The following is a 20,995-nucleotide window of genomic DNA, read 5'->3' as shown; positions in this document are numbered from 1 at the left end:
TTTTTTTGAAAGCTGTTAGTATAAAAACGAGCAGAGGAAAGGTTTCTGATTTCAACACAATAAAAATCCCTGACAGTTTCATTTGAGTCACCACTTTTCAACCCATTACCCACACGCAGAAAGCGAACAGATTTCACTTCGTGCTGTAAAAGTGCAAAGTAAAACAAAGCACATTCCTACTTTCCTAAAAAAACAACCCCTCACCAAGAATATGGTAAGAGTGTAATCTCAAGATGGCTAATAACATACATTAGCTGTTCTAGCAGCCAGAGCCACTGGTGAAAGCCACCTTGAGCTGAAAGTATATGTGTCAACTTTCCAGGTGTTCGGATGATGACAACATTCAGATAAGAAGGGACGTGGGAGGGCATACACAAAGAGTGCATGAGCTATTTGCTGCAAGCTAAGCCAAGGTACTTCCACCTCTTGACTGCGAGTCATTCTAATGAACATGCTTACATGAAACCTGTTTCACCAGCTGCCAGAGCATAGTGGCTTGGTTTATGTTTGTCTTTGGCACAGATAGAATTCCTGCCGAATGACACACCATCACAATGAAAAGGAATTGTTGTGACTGCCTGCTTTGCTAAAGTCTCCAGCTATGGGACTCACACAGGCCTCTCATTATATGCTGGCCTCTCGTTTGCTGTTACGTAAATGGTTGAGAGAACCAGCGTGGTGAAGAGGTTAAGAGCAGTGGACTCTATAATCTGGAGAATCGGGTTTGATTCCCCATGGAGCCTGCTGGGTGTCCTTGGGGTCACCATAAGTCAGCTGACATGACAGAAAAATCACACGCATCCAAATGCTTAAGAAGGGACGAGGTAACTGCTGTGCTAGTTTGATGCTTTCGCAAAAAAAACTTCAGCATTGTGCTGTGTTGTAGCATTGTGTTTGGCTGGTTGATTTGTGCTTTCTCACAAACAGTGCCACATGGTTAGAGTGTCAATTTAGGAGACACAGTTTCAAATCCCCTATTCTGCCACAGAAGCGCAGGATTACCTGGCCCAGCCTCTCCCTCAGCTTTACCTACTTCATAGGGATGTTATTGTAAGAATAAAATGGAAGAGGCACGAACAATGTTGCAACCCACTTTGAATCTCCACCGAACAGAAAAGCAGTATAAATATATCTAAATAAATAAATTGTGCTGCATTTCAATCAATATTAGGCTTGGCTAATATTTGCTAATATTAAGTTTCAGTCAATATTTGGTCACATATTTACCAGCAGTTTGTGGTAATGGTTAGAGTAAAGGCTAGGTTTACAAGACTTCTTGAAATCTCTGAGGTGGTGAATAGACCTGGAACAGGAGAGACCATTCTTCAAGAATATTTCTCTCTGGACAGCTGTTGCTTGCAGGGTGGGGAGGTATGGCTGTTGTCTGCATATCTTACTAGTGGACTTCCTAAGAAGATCTGATAGGCCACCATACCAAATGTGATGTTGGATAAAATGGACTTCCATTCCTATCTAGGAGGACTCTTCTTAACCCTTGATAGCCAGCAGCTGTTGCATCTGAGGTAATTGTGGATTATCATTTGATGCTGGAATCATCACACAAGGCAACCATTCATGTGCAAATCAAGATGGTGTTCAGGTACCAGGGCAGGCCATTGTGCCAACACAAATGTTGTGAAATGGTATTCCAGGAGAGATTAACGTCATTCTGGGACCACTGCCTTCACTGTGACCTGTCACTTCTGTCTACACAGCACCAGTGGTGGGATCCAAAAATTTTAGAAACAGGTTCCCATGGTGGTGGGATTCAAACAGCGGCGTAGCGCCAATGGGGCGCAAATGGGCGAGAAGCCGCGGTGGGGGGTGTTGGCCGTGCATTCCAGAGTAGGGGGCATTAATAATTTCTCTGTTACTGTAAAAAACTCTTACTGTAAAAAAAGTTCCTAATTTCCAGCTGGTATCTTTCTGTCCATAATTTAAACTCATTAGAGCAAGTCCTATCGTCTACTGCCAACAGAAACAACTACTTCTTCTCTAATTGACTGCCTGTCAAATACTTAATACTTTCAAATATTTAATTTTGTTTCTAGAAATCAAAAGAAGGATACTTTCCTTAAACAAGGAACTTTACCATATTTCTAAAACATGTTTTTAAAACAGTAACAGGGAGGAAATTATCCCATTTTTCTAGCCTAAGCATTAACCAGCCACATAGGAAACAACAGGACTTTATGATTTTTGGACCTAATGGAATTTCTAATGGAAAAGCAGACCCAATTAGTAACCCCCTCTCGGCACACACAAATAATTAGTAACCCACTCTCGGGAACTGGTGAGAACCTGCTGGATCCCACCTCTGCACAGCACCCTGAACCCATGAAGCTGCCTTATACTGAGTTAGAACACTGGTCTATGCAGGCCAACCCTGTCTACTTTGACTGGCAGAGGTTCTCTCCAGTTGCAGGTGGAAGAGGCCTTTCCCCTCTCCTACTACCGAATCATTTTAACTGAAGAAGCTGCACATTGAACCTGTGACCCTCAGCATTCCAGAGAGATGTTCTGCTCTCAAACCAATGGCCTATAAAAACTTGCATCATCAGACCATTGATCTGTGAAGGCCTGTCTTGACCACTGTGGCTGGGAGTGGCTCTCTGACATAGACCAATTCAAACAACTTACTGTCTGGTCCTTTTAACTGGAGCTGCCAGGGACTGAACCCGGGACCTTCTCCATGAAATCCACTAAGCCTATTATTAGGCTGGTAAGCAAGACTATTTTAGAACACCAAGGTCTATAAACGACCTTGCTGGAGGAGACCAAAACCCCATCAGTTCACCGTGATGCCAGGCTGGTAACTATCGCTCCATCTTGCAACAGCAAGTCTCGTAAATAAGCTTTTACTGTGTTTTATATACCTAGGTGGCTATCAGTCACGGCTGAATAGCATTCCCCTGGCGCCACCTCAAGCTTCCGTAAAAACTTTTAGCTTCATTGTCTGAAGCAGGAATAGAAGAAATCTCCAGTACAAACATGTTTTTGTGTGGCTCTGTGGGACTACTGGCTGCCTCAACAGGTCTGCTACTGAAACAGAGTTAAGAACCCAGAAGCTACAATCAGAGAGAAACACAACCGTGAATACGGTTTTGGAAGAAAATCAGGCAGAAAAGATATTTTGAATAAGTCCAAACCCCAAACCTGAAAAAAAAGCAACAGCCTTTGCAAACACAGCATTGCAAACTGTTCATTTTTAACACCTCTAGCTTTAAAGTCTCAGTATTTGTTTCAGTACTCTAGGCCCCTTCCGCCCATGCAAAATAATGCACGTTCAGTCCCCTTTCACAATTGTTTGCAAGTGGATTTTGCTATTCCGCACAGCTGGAAAGTGGATTGAAAGTGCATTGAAAGTGCATTAATTTGGACGTGCAGAAGGAGCCTAGGTATCAGACTCTGAATGTGTGAACCATCTGAGCATGTGCAAAATGTTTTGTTTGTCATCACAAGCAGTCCCCCCCCCCCCCCACGCATACTTGTGGATTTGGGGGGAAAGGCTCTAGGTTGTGTACAGCAATCTTTTTGTTTTACAACATTTATAATCCAGCTTCCTCACTAAGATGGACTACACAGCATAAGACAAATATGATCAACAGGATGTGACATCCTGTTTGGATTCCAGAAATCTGAAAGCACAACTGAAAAAAAGAATGAGCACTAACATATCACTTTACATCGTAGGATCTTACTTACAGCAAAAGCTTAAAATCGGTCTACTCTGAAATGTCTCATATTATATTATTCAACTGGGCTCAGTCCAAGTCACTGTCCTTACTGCAGATCAAATTACATTTTTTAAAAAGCTTTGTTGTATTTGTAGGGCCACCTTGTCGTGCATTCTATCTCCAAAAGGGGGCGCTGCACTTCAAGGCCTCAGGACAATGATGGTTTGTTTGGCTCGATTAGCACAGCTGGCCCTCTGGCACAGATAAACAAACCTACCGTTCTTTATCGTAAAACTGTGCAACAAAGCCATGCCGTCGAACCAGTGATTGTAGGCAGTGTCCCCTATTTTATGCATCCCCGGACCATTACGAAGAAGGATGCCCTCCATCCAGCTTGGGATTTTGCCTGTAAAGGGAAAAAATTGTACATTAGGACATTTCCTTCAAGCCCCTTCAGATCCAAAGACATTTTTTCGTCAAGTACCTCCAAACTGGCCCCCAGTCAGTGCAATATAGTAGTGAATTTTGTGGGACGTTACAAGCAGGATTCAGAAATCTAAACGGAGTGGTTAGGCGGCTGTGGAGAAATTGCCATGTCACTTTAAATTTCTCTAATTTTAGCTGCTCTGGCTAGATGTAAGAGCCCCAGCTGTAAATTATGTTCTTTCTGACTCTAACTTTTTGCCTTACTCATCTTTTTGTTCATTGAGCAGATGCAGACCTCAATAAACCCCAAATATATATTTTATTTGAAACCTGTTTGTTTTTGAATTTTTGCATGCACTAACAAAGTCCCAATCCACGTCTTCTTGATTGAGGAGTGGCAGGAAGCCAGCTCTTCCGTTACAGCGGCTAATTTCAGAAGTGTCTTTTGTTAGCAGCGTGGCTCAGCAGGCATTGTGTGGGGAAGTGTAGAATTGAACCAGAATTGAACCAAATTCTTCATATTAGTGTCCACTACTCTTAACCACTACACTTACTTGTATATTAATCCCCAGGAGCAGCAGTGGCGTAGTGGTTAAGAGCAAGTGCGTTCTAATCCGGAGGAATCAGGTTTGATTCCCCGCTCTGCCGCTTGATCTGTGGAGGCTTATCTGGGGTATTCAGATTAGCCTGTGCACTCCAACACGCGCCAGCTGGGTGACCTTGGGCTAGTCACAGCTTTTCGGAGCTCTCTCAGCCCCACCCACCTCACAGGGTGTTTGTTGTGAGGGGGGAAGGGCAAAGAGATTGTAAACCCCTTTGAGTCTCCTACAGGAGAGAAAGGGGGGATATAAATCCAAACTCTCCTTGTTCTTCTTCTTCATTGACTCAAATTCCACTAATAATACCAATATAAAAGCTGAGCAGTATAATCAAACATCAAACATTTCAGAATATATGTTTGGCAATATCACCAACCCACTGCTTGTTACAGAAAGTGTGAAGCATAATCCAGGATCTAAAACAACTGTAAAAGTATCTGCATCCATCCAAGAGGATGTTGAACTTGTTTTCTTAGAAGAGCAGCCTCCCCCAGTGGTGACATAGCTCCTTGTTAAGAAAAATGAAAAGAGTCCCAGGCGAGGAAAGCATAATAATTCAACCAGCCTTATACATGCCTTATTTGTAACGTTAAGCATTCATTAGAGCATAAGAACGTAAGTAGAGATCAGCTGGATTAGACCATGTCAGTCTAGCCCAGTGTATATCCAAGTATTTTCCAACTTCCAAAGTTTTCCAAAGTTTACAATGAGGATTACCAACAGGCCTAGAGAAAAATGTTCTGTTTCTTTCAGGGAGGCTTAATGCATGTGGAAATGAGCAGCTGAAGTTTTTCACAGTGGCCCTTTCTGCACAGCAAATTTAAAGCGGGTTGCAGTCAGGATACATGAATCCATCCGCGTCCCGGGGCGTTTGCATGGCTGGCCGGGGCATGCACCTTTGCACGGAAATATGTCTTTTTCTTACTTACCTCCCACCAATGTGCAGCTACACAGGCAGGCACACATAAACCCCCAGAGCCTTGCTGATGCCTCATGTCTCCAGAAGTGCCTGCATGACTCCGCAGATTGGAGCCGGGAGTTAAACATAAGGAAAAAGGCGCAGTTGCATAACACACCTCTTGCCCAGTCGTTTGCTCAGCCGCGGCTGCGAGACGCATTAAAATAAAAGAATTGCACAAATTGCAATTCTTGAAAAACATGGGGTGGGGTGAACCCAGAGAGAACTCGCATTAGGAGCGGGATCCATACGAAATTCCCACCCCCACCCCAACACAGGTTTTATCCCGCCCTTAACCTGTGTCAATTGGCCCATGCGGAAAAGGCCAGTGTTGTACAAATGTACCCTGTGGATCCTACCCGATCAAGAATCCATGGGTGAGACCGAGAGTAGAGGCATAGCACAACTTTATTGCTTAAGCAAGGGTACAAAGGACCAGCGCTCCAAAGCACAGAATATAAGGCCTCCTTGCATAAATTACATAATGTTCTTTTCTAATCGGTTATACATGAAACCATTATCTCTGTGATAGGTTCTTACAGATTTTACAACCACATACCTTTCCTCAGGTATAATGTTTATACACTAATGGGTTTTTTCCTCCCAATTATCCCTTTACGGTTTATCTTCTAGCCATTAAACTTATCTGTGTGCTTGTTAGTGTAAGACACTTAACTATCAGTACCTAGCTATCAAGCTTCCTCACTAAAATCTCTTGTACCATTCTAATTGAGAATGTGCAAAGTTGTCCTTGACCTCTTTGATCTATAGTGCCAAGGGCATAGAGCATAGGTGTCAAACTTGTGGCCCTCCAGATGTTATGGACTACAGTTCCCATCATCCCCTGCCAGCAACATGCTGGCAGGATGATAGAGAACTATGAGTCCATAACTTTATCTAGTAGAAATATAAGTATGATACTAGTAACATAGAGCTAGTAGTACACTCATACAGTGGAATTTATCCTTACTATTTTCAGAACAAGCAAGTTCCTATGAAGTTACTATTTCTATGTTTGCTCCATGTATTTAATGAGTGAGTTATTTGTGCCTAACAGTGGCCTGGAGTCCATAACATCATCCGGTTCAATAATGGCCTCTCTTCAAGGATCAGGATTTGGTTTTCTCAAGGCAATCGGCATCTCTACTCCCAATACACCCTAAGGAGAGTTTCTAAATATGCATGTATCTATATATGTCCATGTGTGTGAATGAGACAGAGAGTATGTGTGCATAGGGACCATGAACTGAACGCTCATCAGGGTTTTGAACTGAGAGAAGACTAGCGAAGAAAGAGTCAAGCAAACTTGACCCTCATCTTTTCCCAGATGGGGCTCAAAACTCAATGGAGAGAGTGATTAATAAAACCCACTTTTTATTTGAGGCCACCATATTGGTTTCTTTCTTTTTTTAAATGAGAAAATGAATAGCCAATACAAAAACATTGCCACAGAATCTTTTAAAAAAGTTTTGCAAGGGACTTCCGGGGAACTTGGCGATTTGACTGGTTTGAGCTTGCAGAAGCTCCCGTCTACACTTTACTGAAAGGGGTGCTCACTAGCACCCTGGGTCTGACTCTAGTCTCCCCAGAAGTTCTGGAGATCTTCAAATACAACTGGTGAATTAGCTAGGGCTTATTTTAGACCCTCTGGTTCTGAAAACATCCAGGATCAGTCCATGTGAGCTGCTATTGGCTTTAGAATCTGCCTCCCTATTTCATCCCCCTACCTCAGCTAGATTCAAGTCTAGTACCATCTTAGAGACCAACCTAGTTTTCAGGGTCTTCGCTTTTGAGATTCAAATCTCCCTTGGACAGATATGGACCCATATTCTTTTCATTGAAGCTTAATATAGAGAAATGGGCAGGTGAAGTTTCCCATTCAAGCTCTATTAAAGGGACATTTCTCCCCTCTAGGCAACTGGTAACCCTAATTAAGTGCCCTTGATCCTTAATCTAAACCAGGTGTTAACACTTCAGCTTCCACAGATTGGCATGTTTCCAGTCTATAATTACAAGCATCCTCATCTTCCCACACTAGTCCAAATGCATCTATCTCACCTATTGGCATAACAAAACAAACAAAAGCTAATCTTTCCTGATTTCTGTGCTTGGAAGTTTTTATTGTTTTGCTTTGCCTTTAATTCCACTGCTGAAAAACCAGCATGCTGACCACAACCCCTCAGTTCTGAAACAAGCACACAGGCTCCTTTGGGATGTACGTTTCACTGAGCCCAGAAACAAACTTCACTTGTAGGAAATAATCTTCTCGACCTGGATGGCCCAGGCTAGCAAGATCTCATCAGATTTAAAGATTGGCCCTGGAGACCACCCAGGAATCAGGGCCAGATTGGGGGGGTGTGAAGGGGGGAAGGGCAGGTGCTCCGGGTGGCAGGCAGAGAAGGGGCAGCAGCAGGAGGGGGAAGGCTTGTTCTGCAGCTAGCACAGCTGGTTCTCCCAATCAGGTTGCTGCTAGGAGCTGGGCAAGGCTGAATTGCCCAGCAGAGATGGCTTGTTCTGCAACATTGCCCCTATTGGGCTGCTGTTAGGAGGTGAGAAGGCTCAATTGCCCAGCAGAGAAAGCTTGCTCTGCAGCACACAGGCGCTATTCCCCTGATTCGGTTGCTGTTAGGAGGCTCAATTGTGCAGAAGAGATGCAGTGGCCTACTTTTACAAAATGGCAACCCCCATCCCATGCCGAACTCCCCCCCCCCATGCAAAAAAGATTGAACATACTTTCCTTCTTCTGAGTGGCGCCGAGGCGAGCAACACACTGGGGGTGGGGACAAGGCTAGGGAGGGTGCGCTCCTTCCCAGGGCTTGTCTCCGCCCCCAGTGTGTTGCTGATCTTGGCGCTGCTTGGAGGAAAGCAAGGTGAATTTTAATCTTTAAAATTCACCTTATTTTCCTTTGGTGGGGGGCAGTTTGGCTGGGGGCTGGGCATAGGGGGAAGAGGGAGGATGGCCAAATGCACCCCCATGTGACCCAGGCAAATGGCACCTGGGTTGTCTGCCCTCCCTTACCCCCCTAGATACGCCATTGAAGAGCTGGCTCATTCTGCAGTCTGAACACCTTGTTCTTCCTATTAGGTTGCAGCTGGAAGGAATGGAGAATGAGGCCCTGGGCCTCAGAGGGGAGTCACTTTAAAACTGGGAGCTGTGTCATGCTGGGCTCTGCCAAAGGCCACGAGTAGACCTGCCCCCACATCTGATCGCTGCCTCCCAGGGATTGCCACCCTGGCTGGGAAGGGCAGGATACAAATTTAATAAAATACAAATTTAATAAAATGTAATAACATTTTAAAAATAGGATTAGACTTCCCCAAAGAGCCTGATTTTACATCTTGGGAAAGGGAGGGGACAAGAACATCAAAGAAAAAAGTGCAAGTCCTCCGAAGCACTGGTCAGTTTTAAGATCAGAGAGCTGATGGAACATCTGGTGCAGAAGCTCTCTTAGTCTTGGATTCCAAGCAAACAATTACTCAACAACAACAACGAAACCTCAATTTGGCATTAAATGCAGCAAATGTAACATGAGTTTAAAATCAGCTGCTTTGGAAGAAAACATACAGAGCAAACACGAAGTAGAAATTGGAATCACTGAGGTAACATGTCACGCATCTTAAGCACTTGCAGTAAGAAAACTGCAATGCTTTCAATGTCCTTGCGATGGCCATAGTCCAGCAATTGTACCATCTTTAAATTATAAGTTCTTTTGCTTAGATTCAGACTCAAAGGCAGGGATAGTGCGTCATAACGTTGAATATTGGGGGCAGATAAAAAGGATATGTACAAGAGTTTCAGGCATTTTTGCACAATAGGGACAAACTCTGTCATGAACTGGAATATTCTGCAATCGACCATAGAACAAAATGCTGGGGAGTGTGTTACATCTGGCTCTTGTTATTATTCACCTGTGCTTGGGCTCTGTCAAAAAACACAAATATTTTGCCATGTGTCCTAATTTGGGCTGAATGCCAAGCAGGCAGGAGAACAGGTCTTCCTGACTTGGCTTATAATAAATTGTTGTTCTTGATCAAAAAGCCTCCTTTTGATAGCACTCAGGATCTCATTCGGGGGAAGCATTCAGGATGGCTTCAAGAGAAAGGCCAAGTAAGGATAATTTAGTTATTATGAGCGACCACCATTCCAAAGATTGTAGATCTGGAAACGCTATGTAAGTTAGACTGCAAACAATCACTCACCGTGCACGACTGCCTGGATTGGCTCCGGATGTTCTTGTTTATTTCTGCTAAAGATTCCTTCCATCCTGACTGCAGGGCCAGGAAAGAGCTGCCTCGGCACAGCTCTCTTCTCTCTGGCTTAAGGGCCGGAAAGTGATTTGGTTTCTCTTTGAGTGTGTGTGTGTGTGTGTGTTTTCCCCGCTGGTTATGGCAGGAATGGAGAATGCCAGTCAACTGCGAGAAGCTGAGGGTTTATCATTTCACTCCCGCCCCCTGCCCCCCCACAGTTCAAAGTTTATCCAGCTCAAAATGATCGCAAGGAAACCAGTGAATCAGTAAAGGAACTGGGAGATGAGTGGCAGGAAACCAGAATCTATTTTCTGTTTTCCTTGGAAATTGAGGAGTGTCAGGGCGGCATAGAGATGATTGCTCTGGTTTTATCTTCCCAACAACCCTGTGAGGTTGGCTAGAAAACACACAGAAGCAGGCTGGTTCAAAAACACACAATTAGCTATATGACTGAGGAGGGAGTTGAATCCAAGTCTTCAGTATCCAACACTGGCCATTCCACCACACCAGCCCTCCCAAATCTCATGTGCACCTATACACCCAAAAATGGTAATTCAAATTGTGGAACATAATTTTTATGATTATATTTTAAAGTGTAAGTTACAGAATATAAACAAACATTTTATTAGAAACTGGGATTTGTTTTTGATCTGCTGGAATGATAAAATGCAGGAAAATCATATATGTTTTAAAACACGTAGTTATGTATAAATTATATCAGGTTGATGTTGTAATATCTGACATTTAAAGTAATAATAATAAAAGATATGAGAACTTTATGCATGACAATTTTAAAATAATTTTAAAATTTTAAATTATTTTAAAACTCATGCATAAAGCTCTCTCATTTCTTTTATTTCATTAGAGAAATAATTTTGCCAGAGAAATTAATTTCATCTGTCATCTTTAATACTGTTTGCCGCTTTAATGTGTCATTAAATTATTTCCATATTGCAATTTGTAACAAATCAAGATGTGCATTTTTAGCAGGAGAAGCTATTGTCAGACCCATAGCATCAATATTAAGTATTTGAACAAGCAGCCATACCTCATGATCAAATTGCTTGTTCTAATAGTGATGTTTTAACCTTCTGCTGAATAACTATTTTATTATAGATGTGGAATAGTTAGCATCATCTGCAGTAATTTTTATTCATTTCGGAAACGTTTGTCCCCTGCAGTATTCTTTTTCTGTTGCACCTGAGGTCTTCTGAGATGCTCTTCTCTGGGCATTATTCTCCTTTTGCTTGGATGGCCAACCAAAATGGCACAAAAGAGTAGCCAAGCTTTTGAGTCATCCAGAACTCTTCTTCAGGCTAGATGTAATGGGAGAAGGGCGATACCTCCGGGTAGGACCAGCTAGAATCAGACTGCACCTCTGACAGGCTGGGAAGACAAAGCAAAAAACGAAAGGAAAAATGGATCCTAAAGCCCCTCTGAGCTGTGAAGCTGATCTTTAAAGGGAGGGGGATGCAGCCCATGCAGCAAGGGTCAAATGTCACCTCCAAAGTCAAATTTTTCTAAGGGCACCTCAATTTGTGTGTCCTGACTGGTATTTGAGAGATGTTTGACCAACTGGTGGTTTTTGTATTGTCAATGGGATATTTCCATTTTGCATTGTTCCTATTATTTTGATCCCTCATACATATTTTTCTGTGTTCTAGTCGTCGGGCATGCTTCCAAACAAAAACTTTGCTATGTCCTACTTTTGGGGGATGCTTTATATTTAGCACTACAGCAAAACCTCTACTATGTCTTATTTTCAGGGAAACAGGGTACATACATACATACATACATACATACATACATACATACATACATACATACATACATACATACATACATACATACATGTGCATGTGCATGTGTGTGTGTGTGTATGTATGTATGTATGTATGTATGTATGTGGGTATGTGGGTATGTGGGTATGTGGGATCTCAATTCCCCAAAATATATATATATATATATGTAGTTTCAAGTTCAATCCTGCTTATGTGTTGGATCCAGTCAGCTTTTCTGATAGTGAAAAAGGAAGGAAGGGTCCCTTTTATCACCAAAAAGGATATGCTGAGGCTTAATGACAGCTGTGTGGACCAAAGTTATGTGGTTTGGATGCAGGGTTGCCAACTGACTTGGAGAAAAAAATGTCCTGCCTCTTTAACAGACACTTAATATTCAGATATGGGCAGCTGAAGGTTTTCATGGCATGGCAGTAAATAACATCATCTGGCTTGATAACATCCCAGATAGTCTCTATTAAAGGAACAGGACATATTTTTCTCCAGGCAGTTGGCAACCCTTGGAAGTAACTGGGTGAGAATGAATGAAATCCGTTTGGCTCCACTGACAAGTAAGAAACAAATCTCAACATATTGAAGTGCCTGATTTAGACATCACAGCAAATTAAGGTTAGATCAAAGATTTCTTAACCCAAGAAGTCTTGATTTCACACATCAGGGGAGGCGAATGGGAGGGAACCTTCGAACCACAGGACTTCAGTCGGACTTCAGTCTCATTCACATCACCAATTGTGGTTTGTTCATGGATTGGACTAAGAAAAGGAAGAAGAAGAAGAGTTCGGATTTATATCCCCCCTTTCTCTCCTTTAGGAGACTCAAAGGGGCTTACAATCTCCTTGCCCTTCCCCCCTCACAACAAACACCCTGTGAGGTAGGTGGGGCTGAGAGAGCTCCGAGAAGCTGTGACTAGCCCAAGGTCACCCAGGTGGCGTGTGTGGGAGTGCACAGGCTAATCTGAATTCCCCAGATAAGCCTCCACAGCTCAGGTGGCAGAGCGGAGAATCAAACCCGGTTCCTCCAGATTAGATACACAAGCTCTTAACCTCCTATGCCACTGCTGCTCCCTGTCAACAGGCCTGAAAAACAAACATCCTGATTCTTTGACAGAGAGTTAATGGGTAAAATGAGCAGTGAAATTTACCTTTCATAAAGTAAATAGTTTCACGTTAAGCCTCTATTAAGGGGACAGGATTTTTAAGAACTCTCCAGACAGGCACTAGATTGGAATTCAGCCCACATGTCTTAATATGACACAATCAAACCCCTTGATAAGTTCAACATCAATAAGTAGCAGTCCATTTCAATATAAAAATTAGCAAAAAAAATGCACCTCATTCTGTAGGTTTCTGGCCACTGTAGAAAATACCCTGTTTTTTCTCCCAGCTGTCCTTATCACCTTTAGTGGTGTCCTTATCATCTTCTTTAATGAAGGAATTGCATTAATCTCTGGTCATATTTATTACAACCAATTATAGTACTGCAGTTATTTAGTTACCTTTGTACCCATCTGTTATCTATGCAAGGATTGCCTTCTGAAGAAGAAGCAAGTGTAATTGTTTTTAAACCTGGCTGCTGATCAAGTTCAATTTACAACTGCACAGTTAAGTTGAGGTCAAATTGCACAATGGTTCAGAGTAAAACTGATAGTATTGACCACCTGATGTACCCGGACTCTGTATCATTAAGCTGGCAATAACAAAGCTGATAAGTTCAGAGGATATCTTTATTGAAATTATATTGATTGACTGTTATCTCATTGGGCCGGAACAAGCAAGCTCTCAACACCTCTGTTAAATCTCTGCCTTCTAAAACCAAGGGTGCAGTTCACTTCTGGGAGCTGCCAGCCCAGAATTGATTTTTTTGGAGCTACAGAGAAAATGCCCATTTTCCAAAGTATTCTAAAATCAAGGGCAAAAGCTTTCTTGCAGTCTCTACTGCTTAAAGACTAATTTAAACAGGAATGTTGCGGGTTTTCTGGGTTGTGTGGCCGTGGTCTGGTAGATCTTGTTCCTAATGTTTCAACTGCATCTGTGGCTGGCATCTTCAGAGGTGTATCACAGAGGGAAGTCTGTTACACACTGTGTCCATCATGTCAACAAAATATTTCAATAATGCAAAATGACTTCCAGAATTGGGGAAGATAGAGTTTCCCTGCAACGACATGGGCACTGGCCAATCAGTGCTATTTATAGTATTGCATACGTAGGGCGATTTCGCACTTGAGAATTGACATAGGGTCGACTCATCAGGATGAAAGAATCGACCTATGTCAATCCCCTCATAACTTCCCACAGCAGCCGAGGTTGTCCTGCCGGAGCCGAGTTCAGAGGGCGGGATCACCTCGGCACGTCATTCACTCATCGTGCCTGATTGGCTGCTGCGTTTGGGCGGGAATGCGAACGTGCGTCCCTTTTTGCCGGCGCGAGTCTTCCGTTCTGCGCATGCCCAAAACATTCGTCTGTGATTGGCTGAATGGGCGAATCAACCCGACGAAGATTCCCCACTCCCGTCAGCTTTGCTTGAGTTCAACCTAGCTTCGCTGGTTTACCCCACCTTGAGGTGGAGTTGAAAATTTAATGGCAGAAAAGAGCAGAGCAGGATGAACCCACGTCAGATTCACCGGATGTGGGGAGCACTTGGGTTGAACATAGGTCTAACTTGAGTTCACACAGTGAGGGCAAAATCACCCATAGTTTGTTTTAATAGGAAAGACAGTCCAACCACTCAGTCACTTGCTTGTTTCTGCACTTTCCCAAGCTCTACAAAATCTTTTTTTTAAGATATGGCAACAAGAATTGTACACAGTAGGAAGATGCATATACCAGGAGACAATGTTTCTATAACTCCACAGTTTTTCCAGAGCAAGAAGAAAATTGAGCCTTCAGATTACTCACAAAAGCGACTTTGGTCTGATTAACCTACTGAGTCAGCAAGTTCACATAGACCTGGCCAAATTCCCATGGCTCGCCCAGCTCTGGATAATTAAGGTCTCTGTTGAACAGGTCTGGAATTCATCCCTTGGGACTTATAACACTTGGATAATCACAGAGGATTGCTTGAACATTTAGCATCCCAAGTTTCTCTTTTTTACTGGAGCAACCGGTTAGGAAACTAAGGTTAGGAGCAGAGCTATGAAGATGTTAGAACTTAGCTCCACAAGGATCTCTGGAAGTATATTTTATGAGAATGCAAGGCGCAGAATCTAGCTGGAAGCAAAGTATGCTCATACTAGAGCAGAACAAGTGTTCCATGTAACTGGTTGTGCGGTGCTGGTTAGCTTATTGAAAACCAAACATTATTCAGTACTTTGCTCAGCCTTGTGAAGGGAACTAAAATCTGTGAATAATCCACGGGTGGAGGGGCTGGCTGTGATTGCCCTTCTGGCCTCATCCTGAACTCCACAACCTGATTGGTTGCTTTGTGCAGAGCTGTCCATGCACAAATTCTCTCTCTCCATAATCTGCCATCTGATTTTTTTACAGGCAACCAAGTATGAGATTGGTGGTATTAACACACTTGACAGCAATTTGGATACTGGCTTGACAAGAGGACTGACGCTTCTTCCACAGCATCCAAAGGGCTGCCTGGCTTTTTATTTGACTCTTCCACTGTTAGAGCACATATGTGGGGAAATGACCTTTCAAGTGTTCATTTCTGCTCATACGGGAGTGAGAGAGCTCTGCTGCCATCCAGAGTCTTCTATTCTCCTCACAAATTCTCTCTCTGTGTATCTCAGTATTGTTGCCACCATCAAGCCAGAGTAGGGCTTGACAGCTTGACCCCAAGCACCTTTTGCCACAAGCCATTTAAAGGAACAGTTCCTCAATTTTTATCTCTTCATTAGCACCCATTAGTAATGGATACAGTCTTACTTGCACACTCTAGGGGAGCAGTAACCCACTGCTGCTACTTCCCCTTTTCACTCTTTCTAAATGTGTCTGAACAGGGGCTTCAGTGTGGGTTACAGATCAGACTAACTCCAGTGGAAAAAATAATGAGAAAACAAAAACTGCACACAGCTTACATTAATACAACAATCTATGCAAAGAGTAAAAGAAAAGGTGATAACATGCAATTCTCTGACCGTGACTTTTACATACTCCTGTTAACTGAAATGGTGGGAGTCTGTCTCTTTTAGAGAGGGCTAATTAGTGAGAGAATACTCTTGACTTAGCAAAAGGTTGTGCAAGCTCGAGATCTTTAATGCCTATGTATATCAAGGTCAGCTTTTGCAAGAAGTCTGCAGGAGAGCAGAATAAAGTTCAGTAATTTTATTAAAGGAAAATTGGGGTACATAAGCACACAATAGTCAAAGCAGCAGAACACAGACACAGTCCTGGGATATAAGCAGTACTGAGAGGATAGGTTTGGAATAGATTATGGAAATTGGGGAGTAAGGATTATAGTCACCTGATCTTGAAACAGAAAAGTCCAATGAATAGAGCTAAGCAACTCACGCTTAGCTCTGATAGGAGAACAGTGCATTGGGGACAATATCAACAGACAGAGAGGTGTCCAGAGATATTGAACATTTACTATTGGGAGAGGGGGCTTCTTATAGGAAAAAAGGGACCCTCAGGGTTATGCAGCATGACCCTTTATCTCCCAGGACAAAGGGGAATCCTGCCTTTCCAAGGAAAGACGAGGCAGATATCAACTTAAGTGTTTGAATCATTAATCTAATAGTTTGTGTACTTAGCCTGATGGGTTAAGCTGGCAGTGCCCAAAGGTGGGCAGAGGCTGAGTCAATCATAGCTGTCAAACAATGACAATGTAAATAAAGTGGTCCTTAGAGAGAGATAAGTCAGAAGAAGATGCTTTGGGTTAATACAATACTGGCAGGAATGCTTGGGGCAAACATATTAACAAGTACTGTGTCTTCATGTGGCAGATAGTCCAGGGCTGGAGATAGGAATGCTTTCCAGGGCAGGGACATTGTATTAGCTTTAATCCATTCAGGAAGGGTGTGAGGCAGATATTCTGTAGAGCAGATATGAGTGAGGGCATGACCAGACAAGATTTCACTATCCTTGTGGTGGGTACACTAGCCAATGCAGAGAATAGGCTCCCCATTTTAACATGGCACTTCTAGGTACCCCAAAGGGTTGGCGGAATAGGTAGGAGCACTGCGGTCTTAAAACAGAGCCCCTGTCCACAACTGCATTATAACCAGACATGATCCAGGCCCACTTCCTACCATCCTTCCTTATCCTTTATTTTGAAGGGAAGAATGATTGGAGTTGGCTGTATATGTGCATCATCACCATCATCACACATGACATACATGCAAAGATGCACAAATTCAGTGCTCAGCTATGGCTACAGAATTTCTAGCTTCCAATTCTGCCAAACCAGCCCTCTGTATTTCTGATACTTGCTGTCAAATGGTCAGCTTTGGAAGAACAATAGCTTCTTTTATAGGTATTCTTTATCTCCAGCTACCATACGGCTAGTGTCTGTACGCTTCAAAGTAATCTCTGGCAAATGAGGGGCCATAAATTATTGCCCATCATTTTCATTTGGAGCAGGACACTTGTACCTTTGTCCTATCTTTCGGGTGTCTCTTAGCATCAAACCTTTTGTTCTCTGTTTATTCACAGACATAACCTTTGTTTACAGCAGCAAGCTGTCCTGGTTTTTTTGCTGGCATTGTTCGGAAGCGTAGTGACAAAAAGAGATGCCACTGTCAAACAACGTGCAAAATCGCTGCAGGCAGGGAGAACAAGAAATCGGTGTGTGGGTGCGTTATATCAGCGGCCATGTCTCATTTGGTGAGCCACTGAACCAAGCATGTGGATTCTCATCGCAACCTTTTCTTCTCTCTTCCTCTGCTCAAACACAGAAGAGTTGTCCCTTGCAGAGGGGACTCCTTGTTCAAAGTATCAAGTGGCTTTCAACCATTCATGCTATGAGATTGTGAGGCTCCAGCGCTCTTTCGCGAACGCCCAGAGCTGGTGCGAGAGAGGAGGGGGCCATCTGGTCTTTATTGAAAATGAAGAAACTCAAAAGTTCTTGGAGGACCAGATCACAGAGGATAAGGAATGGTGGATCGGGATAACCTACAGTTCCTCTTTGAACGAAACGACGGAAGGTAAGAAAAAGAGCTCCCTTCTTCTGTGAGGTTCTGGGGTAGGGATGAAAGGGAGAGAGAGAATATGCAGAACATTTGGGAGGGACTGTGGCTCAGGGGCACATTATCTGATTTGCATGCAGAAGGTCCTCAGCTCAATCCACAGTATCTCCAGTTGAAAGGACCAGGGAGTAGGCAATGTGAAAAACCTCTGCCTGAGACCCTATAGAGCTACTACCAGTCTGAACAGACAATACAGACCTTGGTAGACTGATGGTCTGATGCAGTATAAGGCAAATTCATGAATGCATGTGACATCAGGGCCAGTTGGATGTACCGGTTCAGGCGTTGGATTAGAATCTGGGGAAACCTGTTCAACAATATAAAGAATGAGCCAGAGACAGTATGAATATTACAAGAAAAATTACTCTGGCTCAAAAAAACAGAAGTAAAACTATAGCCTTTAATAGAAGGAACAGAAGAGATAGAGGTGTGTATTGCAGTGAAACTAACAAGGCTTTCCCCTCTTTTCAGTTTCACAAGACAGCAAATAGTGGAGATCGTGGAAAGAGGTAGTGGTGGGCAGACAGTGCAGAAAGGTGGGAGTCAAGCACTCTGTTAGCTACCTCTGACTGTGCATTGCGCTGTGTATCCAATGCTCTGGGGACGGCATGCAGAGCAGAATAAGAGTCAGTTTAGATGATGTCATATCAAACTAGCTGGAATTCAGATAATAATAGAACAAGTCAAGGCTTTTACGATAAGTCAATTTGTCCACACTTTACAATGTTTCTGATATGGATTGCGCAAACTATCCTTTTGCAAAAGTAATGTTTGAAAAATAATCTCCTGTTCTTTGCTCGGGGAAGTTCTGAGCTCTCTCCCACCAGCGAAATGGCGAGCGATTGTTGCTATTGGGCCAGCTATGTAGCCCCCAACAGGTAAGCTGGCGCTTCCTGAATTAAGTTGAAATTCTGATTTGAACTGAGTTTATTTTAATGCAGCTGTCAAAATAGCCCAGCAGAGCTTGAAAGCTAAGCAGGGTCCACCACGGCTAGAATTTGGGATGGATGACCACCAAGGAAGACTGGGGCTGTTACTTGCAGGAAGGAAATGGCAAACCACCTCTGCTCATCTCTTGGGAGGGATTGCTATGAGTAGGTTGCAACTGGAAGGAACATTCTTCTTATTCTAATATATGAATTGTGTCAATGCTTTAGCTTCAACAATACAGTACCAGTACATGTAAAAAAATGCTCTGGTATGTGCTAGAGCAGCATTACCCAAGAGAGAGGAGCTTGATCAACCCTACGCAGCAGGATTGACATTTGGTGGCCTATAACCCATGACTGTGCAGATTCTTTGGTGTACAGGTACCATAGTGTGGCTGGACACCTCCAACATCACTTACAGCAAGTGGCATCAAGACCCGCCCTTGGTCCTCCCTTCTGCATGCGGCTATATCTTGAAGAACTCTGGCTATGAGTGGAGCATCACAGAAAACTGCAGCCAAGAGTTTGACTTCATCTGTGAATTTGGTAAGAGATCTCAGACCCATTTCCTCCCATTTGAGAAAGCATGTTTACATCCTCCTAAATAGACCTTGGAGGTTGGCGGTTTATGTATTTCTGCGAAAGAGCAAAGGATGGAGAAGATGGACTGAATGCAGAGAACATAATGAAACCTGACTCCTTAGCTGTGAAATTGAGCCAGTTCCCCGCTTGCCTCTCACAGGGGATACATAGAAGGTCAAACATTTACCTCACAGCCTGAAAACTCTGTTTTTAAACCTTTCTAGCTTTTTAAATTTTTTTTGAAAAAAATATCCAGCCTGGTAAAGAGTTCTGGTGAGCCCAAAAGTTTGCACAATATCATGTGTCAATTTAGTGAGTTCTAATTGAAGCAGCTACATGGATTTTGTTCTTGTTTATGGTTACTGAAATGCTTTACTTTGGTGGGAAGAGAGAGAAAACAAATTGCACTAAAGCCCAATGAAAAATGAACAGCAAATGACAGTTATAATCTGTAACCTGGTCATGTTGCTACGAATAAGGAGAGGTTTAAATGGAGCCATTAGGTAATGATGATATGCTAGTAAGGTGGTATTCACACACTGGACCTGCTAATCATGGCGTTGAAAGAAGCTACCATGAGAACAGTGGAAATTGCCAGTTTTAGTCCGTGAAAAATTCCTTTCTCCCTCCTTGAAAACCTAGGCAGCAGGGTAGCATGAACAGATACAAAAAGAAGACTGTGAGAGTTACAATCACTCTCGTTCACTGAGGAATAGAAGTAGCAACCCCCCATTCTTCTTACTCCCGCACAACCAACTGCCCTTGTCAAAATGCTCTCCCCTACACACAATAATTAAAGATATAGGGAGCAGCTCCCTTTACGCCAAATATGTTGAAGAAGGAAGAGGTTTCTGATGGCTTTCTCAATACCCATAGCTGCTTTGGGAGCCAATTTTGTGGTTAAAAATATAATAAACAATTAAGAATCTGTTAACTCAGTCAACAATATTTCTGTTCTTTCAGAGTCAGGCCATAGTATGGCTTGTGACAACTTTAATGCCACAGTACAATGTGGATCAGGAGACGTGATTCAAGTTGGGGACAGTTTCTACGGACGAAAAACTCCCCACTACTGCGTACTGGAGACTCCCCTGCAGTTTGATGTGGAAGAAGAATGTAGCTGGATCAGCATAAAGGATGAAGTTGCAGGTAATGAATGCATGTAAGCAGTGATTCCCAATATGGTGCCCACCATGTTGGATGCAAAAAGGAAAAAACAGGGAGCTTTGGTTATTCTTTATCAACTGACAAGACTCAGCGATGTGCTAAATTCATGCTGGGAAGATGCATCACAGCTGGGGGCCCTTGGCTGAGCTATAGACTCAGACTGCCTCTGGGCTTCAAACCCTCTTTGTGGCAGCCATTGTGTGCTGGTGCTCCCTATTTTGTGGCAGCCATTTTGTGCTGGTGCTTCTCAGCATTTCAAAAAGGTTCAGCAAATGGAAGGAGCCCTGCTTGAGAGCATCAGCATTGTGAGTGACCTCTAACAATATCTGAAAGAGTATATGCAAATCACAAGGAAACCAGTCCATAGAACAAAATAATCAAGTGGACTGGATTTAATCTTACTTTTCACCACAAAATTGGCCCTCGGAGCTTGATAAATCAGTGTGACACAGATTTCTGGCATGAATGTTACTTGAG

General features: G+C 43.1%; 2 protein-coding genes across 2 annotated transcripts in view; one reads left to right on the top strand and one right to left on the bottom strand.

Moving 5' to 3' along the window:
* BCO1 (beta-carotene oxygenase 1) overlaps positions 1-10,025 on the bottom strand; it is a 40,046-nt gene extending 30,021 nt beyond the window's left edge. Inside the window, exons 1-2 of the mRNA XM_048515280.1 lie at positions 9,861-10,025; positions 3,955-4,083 (exon numbers count right to left, since the gene is read on the bottom strand). Coding sequence (XP_048371237.1) covers positions 3,955-4,083; positions 9,861-9,924 — 193 coding nt within the window. The 5' untranslated portion in view covers positions 9,925-10,025. The remainder of the gene's footprint in view (positions 1-3,954; positions 4,084-9,860) is intronic.
* A 7,472-nt stretch (positions 10,026-17,497) lies between these two features.
* PKD1L2 (polycystin 1 like 2) overlaps positions 17,498-20,995 on the top strand; it is a 52,805-nt gene continuing 49,307 nt past the window's right edge. The window contains exons 1-3 of the mRNA XM_048516048.1: positions 17,498-17,798; positions 19,151-19,315; positions 20,315-20,500. Coding sequence (XP_048372005.1) covers positions 17,498-17,798; positions 19,151-19,315; positions 20,315-20,500 — 652 coding nt within the window. The remainder of the gene's footprint in view (positions 17,799-19,150; positions 19,316-20,314; positions 20,501-20,995) is intronic.

Source organism: Sphaerodactylus townsendi, linkage group LG14, assembly GCF_021028975.2.
Source record: "Sphaerodactylus townsendi isolate TG3544 linkage group LG14, MPM_Stown_v2.3, whole genome shotgun sequence".
NCBI classification, from domain to species: Eukaryota; Metazoa; Chordata; class Lepidosauria; order Squamata; family Sphaerodactylidae; genus Sphaerodactylus; species Sphaerodactylus townsendi.
Note: the sequence above shows the minus strand (reverse complement) of the source record. Positions and strands in the feature narration are given on the sequence as shown.